The 19,792-nt window shown below is 42.7% G+C and overlaps 1 protein-coding gene across 1 annotated transcript; it reads left to right on the top strand.

The window, feature by feature from the left end:
* The first annotated feature begins 1,852 nt into the window (after window positions 1-1,852).
* LOC310780069 (rac GTPase-activating protein 1-like) lies at window positions 1,853-11,438 on the top strand. Its single transcript, XM_083640613.1, has 17 exons — window positions 1,853-1,938; window positions 2,485-2,574; window positions 2,688-2,839; window positions 2,988-3,124; window positions 3,260-3,332; window positions 3,469-3,522; window positions 3,633-3,707; window positions 3,796-3,910; window positions 4,199-4,356; window positions 4,830-4,994; window positions 5,702-5,797; window positions 6,237-6,435; window positions 7,164-7,269; window positions 7,826-7,958; window positions 9,586-9,718; window positions 10,281-10,374; window positions 11,036-11,438. Exons 2-17 carry the CDS (start codon window positions 2,490-2,492, stop codon window positions 11,103-11,105), a joined length of 1,845 nt encoding a protein of 614 aa, XP_083496739.1. The 5' UTR covers window positions 1,853-1,938; window positions 2,485-2,489; the 3' UTR covers window positions 11,106-11,438.
* Window positions 11,439-19,792: the final 8,354 nt, after the last annotated feature.

Genomic DNA, 19,792 nt, shown 5'->3' with positions numbered 1-19,792 from the left:
CCATCTCTCTCTGTCTTTAAGTGGCATTTCACGTATAATCTAAACGTCCGATTAGCATTATAATATTTACCACTTTTGGTGTTCTGTGTGTACCATAGCTAATCCTTCTCCTTTTTCTAACATTGAGGTCAATGTTTTTACGCGGTGAACGTTAGTTTTATTTTGAAGGCAAACGTAACTTCCTGTCTGTATAGCTGCATTGCAGGAGCTGAACGGCAGGATGTGTTTCCCATGCCCATGCCAGGAAAATCAGTCGAGTCATGAGCTACGGTAATCTCTCCAGCTGGGTCAGAGGAGCAGCTCGATTTATCAGTCATCCTCTATTACTGTATAGGGATCAGTTTATTATGTAAAGGATTTGGGCCTGTGTGGTCAAACACAATTGTTTTCCAAATCAAGATTGCTCTTGATCAATAGTCTCTCGCTTGCCAGACTCTACTTGATCAACGACTCTTGGCCCTACAGCATGGAAACAAAATGTATCATCAGTCTCTTATCACTTTATTAACATTGTTGAGATCACATCTAATGAAGACCTGTATGATTAAGAACCTACTAAAGCCCAGCATTTTATAAGCCTAGTATGATCGAGTTGTATTCATCATTATATTCAACCATTAACTTATTTTGTTATGTTCATTGTAGGCTATTATTAATTATTCGCTGTTAATTTTCTTTTAATTGGTTATTAATCATCAACTTTATTTTGCAGACACAGGGTCCAGATATAACAACAGACAACAATTCAGAGAACACACAAATACACAGTATATCTATAAAAGGCACTTATACCAAAACTTCCACATATGTGATTGGTATCTGACAGAACTAATACCAGGGTTGGTTAGTAGCATGATATTCGAGTTCTGAGAGACATTTAGACGCCCAATAAATTTGTACATCAAGGTTCTTAAAAGTGCCTGAAAAGTGCTGACACCTGCATGGCAGAACAGTTCACTTGCACTAGTCCACCTGGGTTTTCTCAGCAAAATCCTCATACAGTCATTGTATGCAACCTGGAGTTTGTGGAGGCTAGCTTTTTTATACTTAACCCACAGGGGGGCAGTGTACAAAGGGGTACAGTAGGCCCTAAAGAGACTTATCTTTACCTCCTCAGAACAAAAGTGGAATTTCCTAACCAACATGTTAGCCTGGGCATATAACATACAGCGCTGTCTGTACATGTCGTCATCATCAGACATTTGGTCTGTCATAAAATGACCCAGATATTTAGTTTTAACACAGACAGATAAAACATTATCAGACAAATAAAAAGCAGGAAAAGTGAGATCCCTGTCCCCTTTAGTTCTACAGATCATAATGAGACACCTTGGTGTGATTTCGCACTCAAAATAAAACTGACTGATTGATTGATCAGGCTAGGCCTAATGTTAAACACTCAGTGTCAGAAGTCTTTGATTTTATTTAGCCTATCAAATGCACATTATAGCCTACATTTATTATCGGTATTTTAAAGATAGGCCTACATAAACACTATGCACTCTAAAGCCTCCATACAGCTATAATTTAGACTTTGGACATCTTGGATTCAACTGTGTAATGCTTCTTTGACATTTTTTGATAGGCTAGTTTGAATCGGGCAAGTCTGAAACTGCTATGAAAAATGAATGGGAGTCAGTGGTAGCTGCTGATTACTGATACATGCATTTTCGCCGTTGTTACAGTAACCTGCAATTAGATGATGTTGGGTCACCAGGCTCTTCTCGGCGAGAAAGACAGTAACCAATCACCGCACCGCTTTCGGCATTTAAAAAATAGATATAAACGCTGGCACAAGCCTTCCCCATCATATGATTACAAACTCTTGATATAACGTGTTGGAAATTGAGAGAGAGAGAGCGAGTAACCATAGAGCTTCCATTACTATCAACAACAAACTACTGACAAACGACTTGGAGCACATTTCTTCTCAGAGAGGTTAGTGAATTCTACAAGCTAAAAGACAAAACATTGCATTTAATAGTGGATTAATGTAATCAGTAAATCTGTGCGGTATGTTACTGTAAGTTGTGAGCTAACGAACGCTACATCTATGCTAACGTTAACGTTAGCTAAAGCTCACTCACTCACTTCACACAACGGTAGTATAATGTAGTTTAGCAGCAGTCGCAAACTAGTTTCCGGATAAAACAAAGAACAACACGGTGGTTGTACTGTACAACAGAGAGACCGTAGAGATTGTGCTAACTGCTAACCAACACGGAATACATTTTTGTTCAGACATACTTTCGCTTAGTAACGGTAGGTAGCTAATGTTTGTTAACATTACGCAAGAGATGAAAGTTAATGTAATCACTAACGTTAAGCGTGTGTAACGGTATTTCCTGGAGCCGTTGTACTTTGATGTTGATGTTTGAGTTAGCATTAGCAAGCAGCACATTTCCCCCCTGTTTATCCGATTAGCATTAGCTAGCTAAACTTGGCTAAACGCTAATTTAACGTTAATGATGTGTCTGTTTTAAGGAGCCATGGAGATAACTCTACGGAGCATGCACGGCTTATTTGATCGGATAGTTTCGGGAATCGACTACCTGAATGACGACATTGAGCCCCGTGAGTACTTTGTTGTTGCTTTTACCCCTAAATGACTAGCGTTATCATTGAGATACCATTGATCCCTTTAAAGATGCAGCCTGTCATGTTCTTATGTGCATCTTCTTTTCCAGAGTTCATCCAGATGTTAATTAATTTTGACAACTGCCGTCAGAAATGGTGTGGGGAGAAGGGAGCGTTGGAGGTGCAATTGAAGCATGCCAGAAACCAAGTGGATGTGGAGATTCGGCGGCGCCAGAAGGCAGAGGCAGATTGCGAGAAGTTGGTATGTTGGGGAAAAGGTTCTGGCACATTTCGTGTGATACATTATGTCCCTGTTATTTGACCTTAACATTGACTGTATGTATTTTATACAGTCTTATGTTTGACCCATATAATTTCTCATTTGTCCCCCTCGCTTTTCTGTCACACAGGAGCGGCAAATCCAGTTGATGAGGGATCTGTTGTTCAGTGACGGCTCCAGCAGCATCCAGCTGAATGAGGAGCAGCGCTCGGCTCTGGCCTTCCTGAACACACGCTCTCAGGCACCAAACATGAACACCAGCCGGCGGTAAGCAACCCACACACACACCTATACTACGTTTTAGAGTTCCTGCCTCTGGCTTTAAAACCTACCTTGTCAGTGCTGTGACTGCGCTGAGACTGAGAGAGTGACCTAACCCATATTTTCTGGTGTGCCTTCTAGGCTCCAGACCATAGATGAGTGCGGCGCCTCCCTCCTGTCTGACAGCTGCTATGACCAAACGGACGACTCCGTCGTAAGTTCCTCTCTTTTCAGCATTATCTACAACTCGCTGTCCTCGCCCACTGTGCACTGTACTACTGCTCGTTTCATTCGCAAGAGGTGTGTAATGCATTTTGAAAGCTGATTGTGGTCTGTTTGATCTGTGACAGGACCGGGACTGCTCTGCAGTGAAGACGGTGCGACTCAAGAAACGACAAAAGAGGGTATCTAAACTAACTGCACTTTTTCCAGTCCCCAAGCATTTGTGTTTCCAAGAATAGTCTCATGTTTACTGGAGCTATAACTATACGATGTTTGCTCTCGTTGATTTCAGCGCTCCTCCACACTTGTTGACGGCCCTCCACTTGCCTCCAAAAGGTCTAGATCAACAGGCAAAAATCCAGATCGGGTAAATACTGTCGCTCGGTCAAAGAAATGTCAGCACAGTTTTGTTGTTTATGGCGCGCCTTGCTGACTGTCTTATTTGTTTGTAACAGGCAAATGACTCCATTGTGGCCCAAGCCACCATCACACTGCCTGCAGGTGGAGGCCCTGCTGAGGCCGTGGCTACGTGCACCGTCCCTTACTGGACGCGCAGCAGCAGACAAACTGGTCAGATTTCTATTATGCTCTCGATTGTATATTTACCCGTAAAAATGTTCCTGATTCTGTGTGTAGATGGTCTCCCAACTAAGCGCAAGACCATTTAATTACTCCATAATGACATGGTGCTCATCTGGATTATTATTTATGCAGCGAAATTAATTTTGTTTTCCGATCGTATTGCTGTTATACTGAGTATGAAGTGTGTGGTTGAGGAATAGATTTTCCCATGATTAAAGGATAGTATGGTATGTAATATACCTGAGCTGATATGTATTTTCTTTCTCCCCTGTGCAGCTGCCATGGAGTGGGACTCTGAATCTCTCACATCTGATGATGCCTTCAAACAGCCTGCTAACAAACAGCCTGCTAAGCCTGAGAGAGAGATGAGAGCCGAGCCCAGAACTCCGCAGAACATTGGCAGTGTCCGCCTTCACGAGTTCATCTCCAAAACTGTAAGAAGCCACCTATGTGAGACAGATTAAAATGCAGAGTAATTTAATCATAGTTGAAAAGCAGGTTTTGTTTTCTGATTCAAGCATATAATGCTGGTTATATTGAACCTGGACTGCCATCAGATAGACACTTGTATGACAGGAAGATTAGAAGCAGTTTCACCTCTGTGTGTTCTGTATGGTGTAGTGTACTGTAGTGCTTTTGTGGTGATGCAAAACACATTTTTATCATCCACTATACAGTACAGTGTGTTAAAGCATGTACATGCACTGGAGAGAACTGAATAAGTACATTGTAGTTACGGTACTATGCACTGTACTTACTGGTACTTTAAACCCAGGTGAACCTGCTACTAGTCCACTTGTCTTGCCAAAACTCAGCGTGTTCCCCAGGTTTCGTGGAACACTGTATTATATGTTTCCCGCTGTGGGTCGGCTATCTTGACTAAGTCCTGTCTCTTTTCTGCCTTAAGGTCATCAAGCTGGAGTCCTGCGTGCCCTGTGGGAAGAGGATCAAGTTTGGCAAGATCGCTCTGAGGTGCCGTGACTGCAGGGTGGTCACGCACCCAGAGTGCCGCGAGCGCTGCCCGCTGCCGTGTATCCCCAACCTGGGGGGCACCCCCGTCAAAATTGGGGAGGTACGTAACAATGTACATATACATGATAGTCAGTACAAGATAGTGTACATAGCTTTGCATAGATCAGTGGTTCCCAGACTGGGGTACGTGGAAGTACTACAGGGGGTAGGTGAAAATGGAAAACTGTAAGAATACATCATGAAAATAAATAAAGCGATAACACACATTTGCTCAGGGGGCACTAATTGCAACTCTTTCACTCCATTTCTCGTTTTGTAATGTTATATTCTTCAAAAATTCATTCATTCATTGCATCATTTTATGCTATAGTTTTCTCTTGGAGTTTTCTAACTGAAATGTACTCGGGTAAAGCGGGTACTAGGATTCAAAAATCAGGGAATGGGGATACTGGAGCAAAAAAAGTTTGAGAGCCACCGGCATAGATGAAGTAGTGAATTCAGTAGTGTAAGGAAACACTCAACAAATATCCCCAGAAAAAAACAATTGAGATATATATATATATATATATATATATATATATATATATATATATATATACGTATTTTAAGAGAAGACTCCCACAGAGTGAAATTACACTGTTGACAGTTGCCACATTTGTACTAGCCTGGTTCCACAGGACTCAGAAACACACATTTCCTGTTGATTTCTGTATTGATGTTCAGGTACAGGCAGGCACACAGTATTCTTTGTTTTTGCTGCTTCATTTCAGTTGCTGTCATTTATTTCGCTCTTTCTTTTTGATTCAGGGCGTTCTTGCAGACTATGTCTCGGCCACGTCGCCCATGATTCCCCCTCTGGTGGTCCACTGTATCAGTGAGATTGAGAAACGGGGTCTGCATGAGGTGAGTGTTGTATTTCCAGCCCGTCTACATTATTCCACACAAGCATGAAAGACAGTATAGCCGAGCCCTGAGGTCCCAAACGTTCTATCTGATGTCTCCCAAAAGTTCTATCTCTGGTAGATTATAATTTAAAAATGGCTGAACTCTTAGATTATTTAAGATTGTTTTAGGAATGTTACTGTTATTTCTTTTCCTTGGTCTTGCTCTTCTCTCTGTCTCACTTTTTTATTGTGAGAAAATCAGATATTTTTGTTTTGTTTCATTTTGTCTGAAACAAATGTGCTACTGTTGCTCTTGTAGAAGAAGGTATCCTTCATCTTCACATGGCTAACCTTGATAAATGTGCTTTAGCATGTATATTCTTTACTCAGTCAGAGAAGGAAGGGAAACAGCGAATGAATGGTGAATCTCAGCTGAATAACTGTATTTCTCCCATCAGGAAGGACTGTACCGTGTGTCTGGTGCTGACCGCACGGTGAAGGAGCTGAAGGAAAAGTTCATACGCAGCAAAACGGTCCCTCTGCTCAGCAAGGTGGATGATATCCACGCCGTCACCGGCCTCCTCAAGAACTTCCTGAAGAACCTCAAGGACCCCCTGCTCACCTTCCGCCTCAACCGCACCTTCATGGATGCAGCAGGTGTGTGTGCGCGTGTCAGAGGTGGGGACTTGGACTCAAGTCGCACACACAGTGACTTGAGACTTGACTTGAGACGCGTCCTCAAAAGACTCGACTTGGACTTGAGATTTGGGACTAGTGAACAATTTTAATTTGTATTTTTTTTAGGTGCATAAACGTTATAATATGTCAATGACAATACGGTATGCTGATAAAGGAGTGAGGATAAACAGTATATCCTTTGAATTCCTTCTTTGCTCTGCAGTGTTCTGGGCAGACTGGATGGCATGCATGATGCAGCAAATGATAGATAGAACGCTCATGCATAAGAGACTTGAGACTTGACTTGGACTCGAGAGCAAAGACTTGACTTGGGCTTACATAAAATGACTTGTGAGCATCTCTGGTGTGCATCACCAGAGATGTATGCCATCAACTTGAAATGACTTGCACTTTGTGTGATGGGCAGCATAAATGTACCAAACACACCCATTTAATGTAAGTTTCATAAGTATCCTTTTGCAATTTGTCTTGAGCAGCCAAGATAACTTCAGTCACCCGAAACACATCTTATGAAGGGAAAAACTCTGCAAGAGAGATTGATCTTTTAGCCTGTTAGCCTTTTGGTATTTACTTGTTACTGGAGTCAGATATATTTAGTTTCAAGCTATTGTTGCCACTTGCAATAAATCGGCACGATCCATTTCTCGCGCTCAACTGACAAACTGCTTTCTTTGTTTTTCCCTCAGAGGTTTCAGATGACGACAATAGCGTCGCTCTGCTGTACCGAACCATCGGCGACCTGCCACAGGCCAACAGGGACACGCTGGCCTTCTTAGTCCTTCACCTTCAGAGGTTGGTAACTATTATCTGCTCGATGTCGTCATGTCATTTGTGTTCATGTAACTGTGACGTGTCATCTGGTTTCCATCCGTGTTCATTTGAATAATGCATAATATTAGGATACAGCTGGTTAAAAACATGCACTCAGATTTGACTTGCCCATTTGTCACACATTTATTTTGTATTTGCTGATATTCACACAGTGCTCTATCCTTTCAGATTATGTTAAGTGTTATGTTTAAATTAATTTAACTTATTACATGGATGCTGCACTCATTTTAATTGGGTTGAATTGCCTTAGGCAAGAAAAGTGCTCAGAATTTCATAAATGGCTCAACTGTACCTTGCTTCCTGCATTTGAGACAGAGGGAAATTCAATTTATTTAATAATAACAAGGGACCATGTTGGAAATAAGTATCCGCACTTTTACATGTATATCCCTTGGATGTTGCTGTCTTTTATATCCATAATAAAATCAATCAACAAAAGAGCCATTTCAAATGGGTAATGCTTATTGATTCATCACTCATCAAAGAGACTTAATTGAAATGTAACAACGTTTTTCAGAGTTGCTCAGAGTGGCGGCACCAGGATGGACGTCCACAAGCTGGCTCGAGTGTTCGGCCCGACAATCGTGGGTTTTTCCAGTCCTAACCCCGGACCGATGACCATGTTAGAGGACACCAAACGACAGGCTAAGGTAGGGCTGCACACTTCGTGTATAATTGTGTTACATGGGTTTAGTTTCCATTTAATTTAATTTAGAATGTGTCCTGTAACTGAAAATAGTCAAGCTGTGTCCCTGAAATCATTGAGACAAACGATTGCAGTCGCAGTATCTGGCGAAATGATCACGATTGTCATTTTATCCATAGTCGTGTAGCTCAGCCTGATGTAACTACCGCTACAGAAAGAGCCCCAAAAGCCTCTTAAAGGAACAGCTCACCCTAAAATCCAAAATACATATTTTTCCTCTCACCTGTAGTGCTATTTATCCATCTATATCGTTTTGGGATAGTTGCCCGAGTTTTGGAGATATCGGCCGCAGAGATGTCTGCCTTCTCTTGAATACAATGGAACTGGATGGCACTCGGCTTGTGGTGCTCAAAGTGCCAAAGAAATACATTTGATAAACTCAACAGCAATGTCTCTTACCAGAAATCATGACTCCGTTACTCAAGATAATCCACAGACCTCGTTATGAGCGGTTTCATGGAGGAACTATTTTATTTTGCTGTTTCATGTAGGAACTAGCTAGCAGCTAGCGGGTGTAGTTCAGTCAAAAGAAAATAGTTCCTACATGAAACTGCTCATAACAAAGTCTGTGCATTATCTTGAGTAACGGGGTCATGATTTCTGGAAAGAGACTTTGCTGTTGCGTTTTTCAAATGTATTTCTTTGGCACTTTGAGCACCACAAGCCGAGTGCCATCCAGCTCCATTGTATTGGAGAAAAGGCAGAAACTCTGCCGCCGATATCTCCTAAACTCAGGCAACTAACACAAAACGATATAGATGGATAAATAGCACTACAGGTGAGAGGGAATAGATGTATTTTGGATTTTAGGGTGAGCTGTTCCTTTAAGTGCGGGGGCGGCTGTTGCTCAGGAGGTAGAGCAGGTCGTCACTAATCGCTTTGGATGAAAGAGGTCGGTGGTTCGATTCCCGGCTCCTCCAGTCTGCATGTCGAAGTGTCCTTGGGCAAGATACTGAACCCCAAATTGCTCCTGGTGGTGTGCCAGCAGCACCCTGCGTGGCAGCCTGCCACCATCGGTGTATGAGTGGGTGAATGTACCTACTGATTGTAAAGCGCTTTGGATAAAAGCGCTATATAAATGCAGGCCATTTACCATTTACCAAGTGCGCCATCATGTTATTCACAGAGTCGTCACAACAGCATGCTTTTGTTTCAGGTCATCCCTCTCTGTCTAGCCCCAGGGTTTTCAAAGTCTGAGACTGTGGGCCTCCCCCCAGACAAAGCTTAGAAAAAAGCCCCCCCCCTCACTCAATTCCCTGGATGCCTATGGGATCATGATTATATGATTTGATCCCATAATCTCTGAACTATTTCTTAAACCAAATCACACACATTTTAGGCTATTCTATGAGATCTCCTTTTAATAACTAATGTCATATTTTTTCCACTTCCATTCACTGAGCCTCCCCTGAAACTGCTTGGAGTCCCCCTGGGGAGTCCCGCCTCCCACTTTGAACACCTCTGGTCTAGCCCAAGAGTGCTGTCACTTTTAGCATGGCTCTCTATTTGGAGGGAGATGAGGCAATACACTGAAATGCCTTTGTATGTATTTTTTCCCGCTTTCTTTTCAGGTTGTTGAGAGCCTGCTGGCTCTGCCTGCGGATTACTGGCGTCGGTTCACCATGGTAGAAAGCGAGCCCCCTCGCTTGGATCACATGATCATCGAGAATGCAAACTGCTACACCACCCCCGAGCGTATGAAAGGTAAGAGGCCACAAAACAGTTGTTAAATATTGTTTCACTAATGCTTGACACTGGATTCTCGCGGTCATGGAAAACCTGGAAAAGTCATGGAATTAGTAAAAATCCTTGAAAGTTTTGGAAAAGTCATGGAATTTTGTTGTGTGTGTAATGAAATTAATTGTTACCGTAATCTTCCGTGGATAACATTCCACATAATGTGTAACATAAACGGCAATTTAAATTTCTGCAGCTGTTGACGTAACAGCTCTATTATGTCGATTTCAGTGCTGCTTGTAATTTACCGTATATTATTTTCATGGAAAATGTGTGTATTTTCAATGGCTTCCATGTAATGTGACTCAGGGAATCTCAAACACTAAAATCCAATTAAGAGGTGTGTCCTATTTGTCCGGTGTAAGTAATCATTTCTGGTATTGATTCAGTCACCGCCTCACATTGCATGGAAATTATCTGTATCTGTGAAAAGTAATGGAAAAGTTTTGAAACGTCATCTATATGAAAATATCCACTTCATGGGAGTTTTGAGATTGTGTTGTAATGCGGACTGTGTTTCTGCTTGCAGCGAGTATGCTGGGGCCACTCACCACTCCAGAGATGAGCAAAACCCCCTCCTCCAGCTCCCTGTCCCAGCGCGTGATGGCCAGCCTGACACCCAGGTAAACATCTACCCCCCCTTCCCCCCCGGCTTTAACGCTAGCTCTTTCTCAGTCATCGATCTGATGATTACTAGGCCCTAACACAGGGGTGCCCAAACTTTTTTGACCCAAGATCTACTTTTCAAGTAGCCAGCCTCCCGAGATCTACCAGTCCAGTTTCAACATCGCAAACGCACACACATCGATGCATCTTAAATCGATGCATCACTTTTTCCCCAATACATGATTTATTTTTTCTCACTTTACAATACAATTGCATTGTATTATGATCCATAATTAAAATAAACAACTGCATGTACTTCCATTATATTTTATTTTATTATAAAAAAATAAAATAAAATCCCTTAATGCCATGCGATCTACCACACTACCTTCGCGATCGACCGGTCGATCGCGATCGACGTATTGGGCACCCCTGCCCTAACAGGACTGTTGTTTAGTGCTGACTCAAGTGATTAGTAAAGATCTGTGACAGTTTCAGATTCAGAATACAGCTGACTTCAGCCAAAGTGGACCACATGCGTTAATCTACTGCATAATGTTGATGTATTTTTGTGTGTGTGTGTGTGTGTGTGTGTGTGTGTGTGTGTGTGTGTGTGTGTGTGTGTGTGTGTGTGTGAGCTCTTAATTCAATTGTCATTCTGTGCACTCTGTATTGCAGATTTGGGAGCAAGTCGGCGGTGGGATTTTCTCGCCCAGGGCGCTTCTTCGAGTCGCCGCACCTCAACTAATCCTCCATGTTTACAGCTCTGATGCACTTTATATTTTGTTTTACTAACGTTACGGTTTGAAGATATTTGTTTATAAAATTGCCATGTTGTCTGAGATAATTAATCAATGCCATTGTTGTCAAAATGCTATATGTTAACCTGTATAGGAATATACATAGTACACAGCAGTGTGTGAAAACTTGAATACAGTTAAACTGACTGATAGTATACGAAAGGTCCTTTATTCCTTTATATGTCATTCTAGCAATGCTATAGATTTATTTTTGTTTATTTATGGGCAAATGTGTCATATTATATAGTATTTTGGATCTGTTAATTTCTGTTGAACTTGAACCAAAGATGACTGAAAGTTTATTGAATGGACATGAAAAAAAGAGAACAATGCATTTGAACATGTTTAATTGAATAAATTCTGGGGTTACATGCCGACCAGATGAATGGCAGCTAGACTCTTCTGCTCTTCATTTCAACTATTTTCACCTGTTTACAGGACACTGCAATCTGTACACACGCCAGGCCACGCCCGTAGCCTGTACTACGAATGTTGGATAAGAAGATCCAGGATCTGTCCCTTGATCTGGTTTGTCTAAACCAGATCAGCTCGATTGTAGTTAACTTGTACTACGAACGTCGATTGGCACTCGTTAACGCGAACCAGGTTTTTCTAATCTAGCTGACAGCTGGTGCACATGAAAATGCCCGTGCACTGGAGCTCGTGCCCGCAAAAGAGCCGTGGTTTTTAACAACTGCCAATCACAGTGCAATATGGACTGCTCCAACTCCTACAGCGCCAGACACGCCTATTTCCTCGTTCATTGAAACCGCAAATAAAAATCTGCGTTGGATATTATTACTGTTCCCGAATGACTGTCTAAAGTGACCACTTTTATCCACACCAGTAATTTCTTTGAAGAGCGGTTTCGTAGGCTATCTACAGCTCTCTATCTACAGTCTTTTGTGGAAGCAATGTGTAATCTATCTCAGTCCAAAATCTGTATGTATAGACCATAGGCTCAATGAATAATAATGATCTCATGATGTGTTTAGTCGCACTGTGCGACTAAACACATCATGAGATCATTATTATTTGATTGAATAATTCCTATAGGCTAATCAATAAAAAAAAGAATGATAATAAAATAAAAAAATGCTTCTGAACTGAATCGACATGGTACGTGCGGGCATAGGTTTCATTTATAAAAAATAGCCTATTTTGTGGTCACATAGCCTATATAGGCTATTGTCAGCAGAGCGCATATCTCCATATTTCATATAATGATGCTGGAAATATGAAGTTCAATCACATCATACAGGCCAAAAGCAACACAGTTGCAGCTGCAAAATGCAGGAGTAGCCTAGATATGAATCATCTTAATATGATTAAGATGATTAATCATCATGATGATGATATGTGCAGGTGATCCCATATTAAATTGCTTAGATGTAGTAGGCTATTCTAGCATGTAGGCTATGACCATTTCAATTCCAACCCAACGTCAGTCTCAGCTCCGTTGCGCACACGGCACCGTGCGCTTTGGAGACGTTTATGTAACCTTCTTATGCTGGTTTAGTGATATTTCTCCACTCACTATTCAGCTGCAATCGATCAGCGGGGTCAAACAACGTATCTAGGCTACTTGAGAGCATTAAAATGAATATATAAAAACATATTCCAAAGTGGTAAGTAGGGCTTAATTAAATTATTCGTCCTTGATTAATTCAACATTACAATTCGTGCTCCTTCCTAGATGGGAAATTCATCCAGAAAGGGGTTGGCCATTTTTCCAAACTGCTGATTCGATTGGTTCGTGGGCGGTGTATTTAAGGTCTAATCTTATCCTTGCAACTTAACCTGCTGCGGACCAGGTTAAGTGTGAAGCATAAGTTGCTATGGAAATATATGTCGGTAAGAAGTTAACTTGCTTTGTAGTACGGCTAAACCAGGTTTAAACCTGAAGTTACCTCGCTAAACCACTAATCTTGCTTTGTAGTACAGGCCTCAGGTCTGTTACACTAACAATACTATTGTACTAGTTAATCACTATACTAAAATATATCACTATTGTTATCAGGGCTATCTTTTATTGTATTGATTAACCGCAGTGCAGATTGGGTTTGGGCTGCACCACTCACTTGCCCAGCATGTAAACAAGGCCTGTGTTGTTTGATTCAAACGACTCAACATTACATTATTTGGCAGACGCTTTTATCCAAAGCGACTTACACAGGGTTCCCACTGGTCCTTGAAATCCTTATAAGTTTGTGAATTTGAAAAATAAAATCCAATGCCTTAAAAGTGAGTGAAAATAGACATGGGTCCTTGAAAGTGCTTGAATTTAGGGTTGCATGTGTCTACACAGTATATTTTTTGCTGTGCTCTGTGAGAGAAGGCAAGAGACAACAGCACAGTTGAGAAGTGTTCACACATTCAAGCCTCTCTTTTGTCTGTGAGCTTCTGCTAGTTTTCATCATAAACATTTTGATTGTTGTAACAGTAATTTACTGTGATCCATGTCTCAAACTATGCCCTGTTTACAGTATCAAAAGTTTGTTCAGAACAGTTTATTCTTTCTTTCCACCCCCGATCCATGTGGCTTTTTATTCACACTCTTGTTTTTCATTGACAGAACCATGACCCCAACATGGACGCCAGCCCTCCCAGTGGGCCAGTTGTGAAAGAGGGGTCCTCCAGTGCAAGTCGGTGCAGCCCTCCCACCCCCACCCAGCCAGGGGCCTCTGACTCACCCCAGTTCGTCTCACCCCCCCCGTCGCACATACTCGTGCACAGCCTCTGCCCATCCTGGGCCCTCACCTCTGTCGCCCACTTCTCCTCCGCCGCCCTGCCACCAACCAGCTGCCCCTTCGCCATGGCCTACCCCCCGTCGCACACACCCGGGCACATCCTCTGCCCGTACTCAGCCCTCACCTCTGTCGCCCACTTCTCCCCTGCCGCCCTGCCAGCAACCTGCTACCCCTTCACCATGCCCTCCCCGAGCAGATGGCCCTAACCCCCGAAAGCGAAAAAGAAAGCTTGACAGCGACTTTAATGCAGATGCCGCAGGCTTCATAAAACACCTGACCGACATGGCCATACAGCGGCAGGAGTCAGTTAGCGGCCTGGTGAACAAGGTCTTGGCTGGTGGTGTACCGACACAGAGTCAACCATCGGACTCTGAACTTTTCGCTCAGTACGTAGCAGCCGCGCTGAGCCAGCTCCCGCCGGTGGCGAGGTTGGAAGCGGCGCATGAGGTCCACAGCGTGCTGTTGTCATGGACGAAGAAGATGGCCAACTAGTGGGCGTTATATATATATATTTTTTTTTTGCCTGTTCGTTTTTTTGTAGTCAGGCTACTTTTAAAATTTAATTTTTTTATTTTTTGCCTGTTCTTTTTTTTGTAGTCAGGCTACTTTGTGTGTGTGTGTGTGTGCGTGTGTGTGTGTGTGTGTGTGTGTGTATGTGTGCGTGCGTGCGTGCTATAGCTCTTAATTCAATTAATCCAAATGTCATTCTGTGCACTCTTTATTGCAGATTTGGGAGCAAGAGCAAGTCGGCGGTGGGATTTTCTCGCCCAGGGGGCTTCTTCGAGTCGCCGCACCTCAAGTAATTTGAAGAAGCTACAGCGCACTTCAGCCTCTTTATTCATGCTGCAATACATTTATATAAACACGCCAACCAGATGAATGGCAGCTAGACTCTTCTGCTCTTCATTTCAACTATTTTCACCTGTTTACAGGACACTGTAATCTGTACACACGCCAGGCCACGCCACGTCTGTTACAGATTCATGGGGGCTCGTTCCGGGATTAGCAACGCCGACGCAGGACGTATGCTGATCCAGTGATCTTCAGACCCAGGGGCCAGAGTGACGTGTTGCCGGAGTGAAGGGGTTCCAGTAGGCGACTCGAGAGGTGGCGAGACCAGGCTCCAGGGGATCCAAGCCTAAGGAGTGCCGGACTGCTAGCCTCACTTGCCCGGTAAACACACCATGTCTGACAACGAGAAGAAGAAACTTGTCTGGTCTATTAAGAGGAAACTTTATCAGTTAACAGCAGATGAAGCGTATGATGTTGCCACTCACCTCGATCCCCGTGGAGGGATTTGATCCAACGACACTGGACCATGAGGACGAGGAGAGTAGTGTTCAGTACATTTCTGAACACGTGAAGAGTTCAGTACTCTCAGAAATGGAAGGTGAGGGTATGACTTGGCTGTTACTCTTACAAGAGACTGTCGAGTTAATTATTGTAAACCGTCCCGAGAATGCAGAGTCTTCTCCAGATGAGGATGAACCTGATAAAACTGAAATACCATCAGATAATGTTAACGAATCACATGATTCAGCACTAACTGGTCAAATGCATGCCAGTGGCGCTAACGCTGCTGAGAGTAGAATACATGACACTGACATACAAAAGCTGCTCATTGGCTTAGCAGACATGCAGAACAAACTGAGTAACTTACCCGATTTAAACAAACCACAGTCTACCTCTGGGAGCGGTAACCACCCCAGTAGGCAGCACACAGTCGATTCACATCCTACCAAAATCGGTAAGCCACGCATTCCCACTCGAGACAGCATGATTTCCCTCAGAGATCTTCCACTGCTGCAGAGAAAAGAGTTTAAAGTAGGCTACATGGGGGACAGATAACTGACACTGCATCCGACATTTAGCTTTAACAGCTTATGCAAACAGATTGAGGACGGTCGCAGAGAACAACATGGTGACGAAGAGATCATTAGAGGGGTCCTACGCATAATTAAAAGTGGAAACTTTAAAGACATGTTGACCAACCAGGAAGATCTCACAGTCACAGAGCTGAAAAGTTTTCTGCAGTCGCACCTGGGAGAAAGGAGCAGCACCCGAGCTCTTCCAGGACTTGATGTGTGCTAAACAGCACGACAATGAGGCGCCACAGCGGTTCCTATATCGGATGATAGGATTGAAACAAAAAATAATGTTCACCTCCAAACAGACAAATGCACTTATTAAGTATGATGCTTCTACACTCCAGGGTGTGTTCTTAAACGCAGTCTATCAAGGCATGGGAGAGAGACATGAGGATGTCAGACGAGAACTGAAACCGCTCCTCACTGATCCCACTGTTTCTGATGAGGCTCTGTTAAGACAGGTTCTCAAAACCACGATGGAGGAGAGTGAGAGAAAGCGCAGGCTTGGACGTAACGCAAAGCGCAAGGTGACCCAAGCCCACAGCACGCTCGCAGAAACTGAGGAGACAACCGGCAGTGTGGGAGAGACCAAAGCCAAAGGTAAAGACAATGTGATCCAGAAGTCAAGTGGTCAGGTTGAGGCTTTAACACAGGCAATGGAGACACTGAAACAGCAGCTGGCTACACCGGCCCAGGTGCCAGAGAGACTCTATCAAACTAGCAACCAGGGTGGCACTGACAGAACCAAAGCAGAGAAGAAGACACAAAGACCATATGGATGTCAGCAATGTGTAGCCCAGGCCCTACCGAACTGTAACCGCTGCTTTTCCTGTGGAGAAGAAGGCCATCGTTCTATAGGCTGCTTAAAGCGACAGAAGCAGTCGGGAAATGGGAACCGGTCAGGGCAACGGGACCACCCCTGATCGACTCAAAAGATAAGTCCCTCACCAAAAATGTTGCAGCGTCAGGGCCAGGCAAGGGTATTACAGTTAATATCACCCAGACAAATCAACAGTTGTGGGAGTTCTATAGAAGTCTATTGGACTACCCTGCACGTTGAAAAATGATGAAAAAGGGGTACCCAGTGTGTTAAAAATGGACACGAAGGGGTCCTGACCAAGCGTGAGTATTTGACGAGTTGGGAGAGAGAGCCTGTTGTCTCACATCCAACAGATGCTTTCTTGGCTGGACTCTGGAGTTCTGTTGCACACTCTCTATACAAGATGTACTGCCAGCTTGCTGCTCGCCAGAAGAGAGAGAGAGAGAGTGTGTGTGTGTGTGTGTGTGTGTGTGTGTGTGTGTGTGTGTGTGTGTGTGTGTGTGTGTGTGTGTGTGTGTACACACACACACACACACACACCCTCCCTATACACACACACACACACACACACCCTCCACACACACGTTCCTGATGACTCCACACATTCCTTAAGCCATGGCAGAAGTATCTGGAGACGTCAGATGCTTGCACGGAAGCCTCCTGGTGATTTGTGTGTTTCTGTGTCTGCTGCATGGCTCCACACCCCTCACACACACACACACACACACACACACACACACACCCCTCACACACTTGGCTCTCCTCTGACGTTGTGAAAGACTGAGAAGGCCCAAAGCCAACAGCTGTTAGACTGCTGAGCTGCTGTGTCATGAAGGCTGACAGCAGAGAAGGTGTCAACTTTGACCTGGAAATATAGAGTGGATGAATCATTTTGTACAGAGAAAGTATTGGGTAAAGTCATGAGTCACTCACAGGAGAATCAGATCACGGTTCAATATGTCATTCGCACAACATCCAGGAGGGATGTGCCGAGCGCACGCACGCATGCACGCACGCACGCACTCACACACACGCACACACACGCACGCACGCACGCACGCACACACACACACGCCTCCTTATACCAGTGATTCTCAAATCAGACCCCTAATTTAGCACACATTGGGGCCATGATATTTTGTCTCTCGGACCCAAGTCGGAGAATATTTGTTATTGTCAGAGATATGATTTTGCCCAGAATCCCATGACTCTCTGTATTGTAGAGAGATAACAGAGAACCTATGATCAAAACAGTCATCCGTCTGCAGTCACGTATTGTAAATATAAAGATAATGCGAGAAGAATTAATCCGTTTGTGGGGGACCCCCTAGAACCCTACCAATCTTGTTTCCAAGCAGGTTTTGTGGGGAAAACTCCAAACTAGTTTGTTCCTATATTTTGTTATCGTCTTTACACAACCTTAAATCTCCAAAATGTTAAACTAAGCATTTCAGGCAACCAAAGAAGTGAGCCCATCTCTCTCTGTCTTTAAGTGGTAATACTTTACAAAAAGGGTACATTAATTAAGGGTTAGTTCATGCTTAATAAGCATTACCTAACCGTTAAGTAGGTTAGTAGGTTAGTTAAGGCGTATTAAACTTAAGTAAGCCTTAACTAAAGCTTAATTAACAGCCTTGACCGTAATGCTCTAACCTTAACCTCGGTGACTTCATGCCTCAACCCAACCACAATAGCTTGCTGTTAACATGAGCACCATTAGCAAATTATTTCTAGACATGTTAGTTAACTGTTAATTAAGGGTTAGGTAACTACCCCTTAATTAATGTACCCTCATTGTAACATGTTACCTTTGATTGATTGATTGATTGATTGATTGATTTACTCGTGATTTTATATATGATGTTCGGTTTGGAAATGCATGTAAGGGACTTCTATGGTCGCAGGGTGAGGGATGAGGAAGATCATGTTCATTATTGATGGAAGAAATAGAAAAAATAGAAAAAACTAACTTTTCACAAACTAAGACGATTTTGGGGGAACAGACATGTGTTTTTCAATTGATTGTGATATCAAACGTTTTAAAAACCGCCAAAGTTTGTAGATTTTCTCGGCCCATATAGGAACCATGTAATTCTGCAAGTTAAAACATGAAAATCAGTTATGAAGTTTGTATTATTGCATGAAATGGATTCCTGTCACATGATTTATTCACATTTGTTGAATGAATGAATGAATGAATTTGATTTGACGGATGCTTAAAATGCATATCAATAGAAACCCACCAGTATCAAATTGTCAAGGAATTCACACACAATAAAGTCCAGAACTTATTTCCATTGTGGTCCTCATTTGTAAAAAGAGAGAAAGATGTTAGTTCAAGAAGAAATAAGTTTATTAGACAAATATGAAGTTGATACTATGTATGAATTTCTTTACAAAGCCGTCGCCTTTCTATCAAGGCACTGGACTGCTTTAAATAATCTAAAATATAAGAGTTTTAAATAAGATATTTGTTTTTTTTATAAGAGATTTGTTTTTTTTATAAGATTTGTTTTACTGCATAATTCCATTTGTGTTATTTCATAGTTTTGATTTTGTTTTTACTGTTATTCTAAAATGTGGAAAAGAGTAAAAATAAAGAGAAAAACTTTGGAGTAGTAGTGCATGACCTAGTACAAGATGTGTACTACGTGTATATGATCGGATGAAAAACCCTTTGAGGCTTGACTGTGATAAAGAAATGTTGATTAAAAATGGATTGAAAAATCAGTCACACAAACCATGACTTTTGTCCCCCATGCTTTTATTTTGCTTCTCCTCCAGCCCCTCTGCATGTGAGAGTAACACAGTACATAGATAAGACACAGTACAAAGATAATTTGTGGTTTAAAAGTGCAGTCCTACTCAAACATTCCAGGAACAGGCTGCTGCACAAAACCCTCAGGAGTCAAACTGAAACCGAGTCAAAATGAAAGCTCTGATTCCCTTCAACGATTGCAGTCGTTAAGAGGGACTTTAACGACTTGAGACTGTGCAAGAAGTCGTTGACTCAGCATGCATCGAGGTGTTACACATTTTGGTTCAAATCTGAGATTGTCTGAGCAGTAATAATCTGTTGCTTGGCTGGAAACGTCCAACATCCAGTCAGTCAGGGTGATTGGTCAGTTTAAAAAAAATGTCATTACAATATGAAAGGCAGTATAAAATACAATGAAATTGAACTAAATGAAATAAAG

This window comes from Poromitra crassiceps (genome assembly GCF_964638095.1).
Source record: "Poromitra crassiceps genome assembly, chromosome: 7".
NCBI lineage: Eukaryota > Metazoa > Chordata > Actinopteri > Beryciformes > Melamphaidae > Poromitra > Poromitra crassiceps.
This window is presented reverse-complemented; position numbering and strand designations above follow the sequence as displayed.

Coding starts and splice junctions, on each gene's coding strand:
- LOC310780069 (XM_083640613.1), top strand. CDS start 2,490: ATGGAGATAACTCTACGGAGCATGCACGGCTTATTTGATCGGATAGTT. Junction 2,575..2,687: donor GAATGACGACATTGAGCCCC/GTGAGTACTTTG, acceptor CTTCTTTTCCAG/AGTTCATCCAGATGTTAATT. Junction 9,719..10,280: donor CACCCCCGAGCGTATGAAAG/GTAAGAGGCCAC, acceptor TTCTGCTTGCAG/CGAGTATGCTGGGGCCACTC.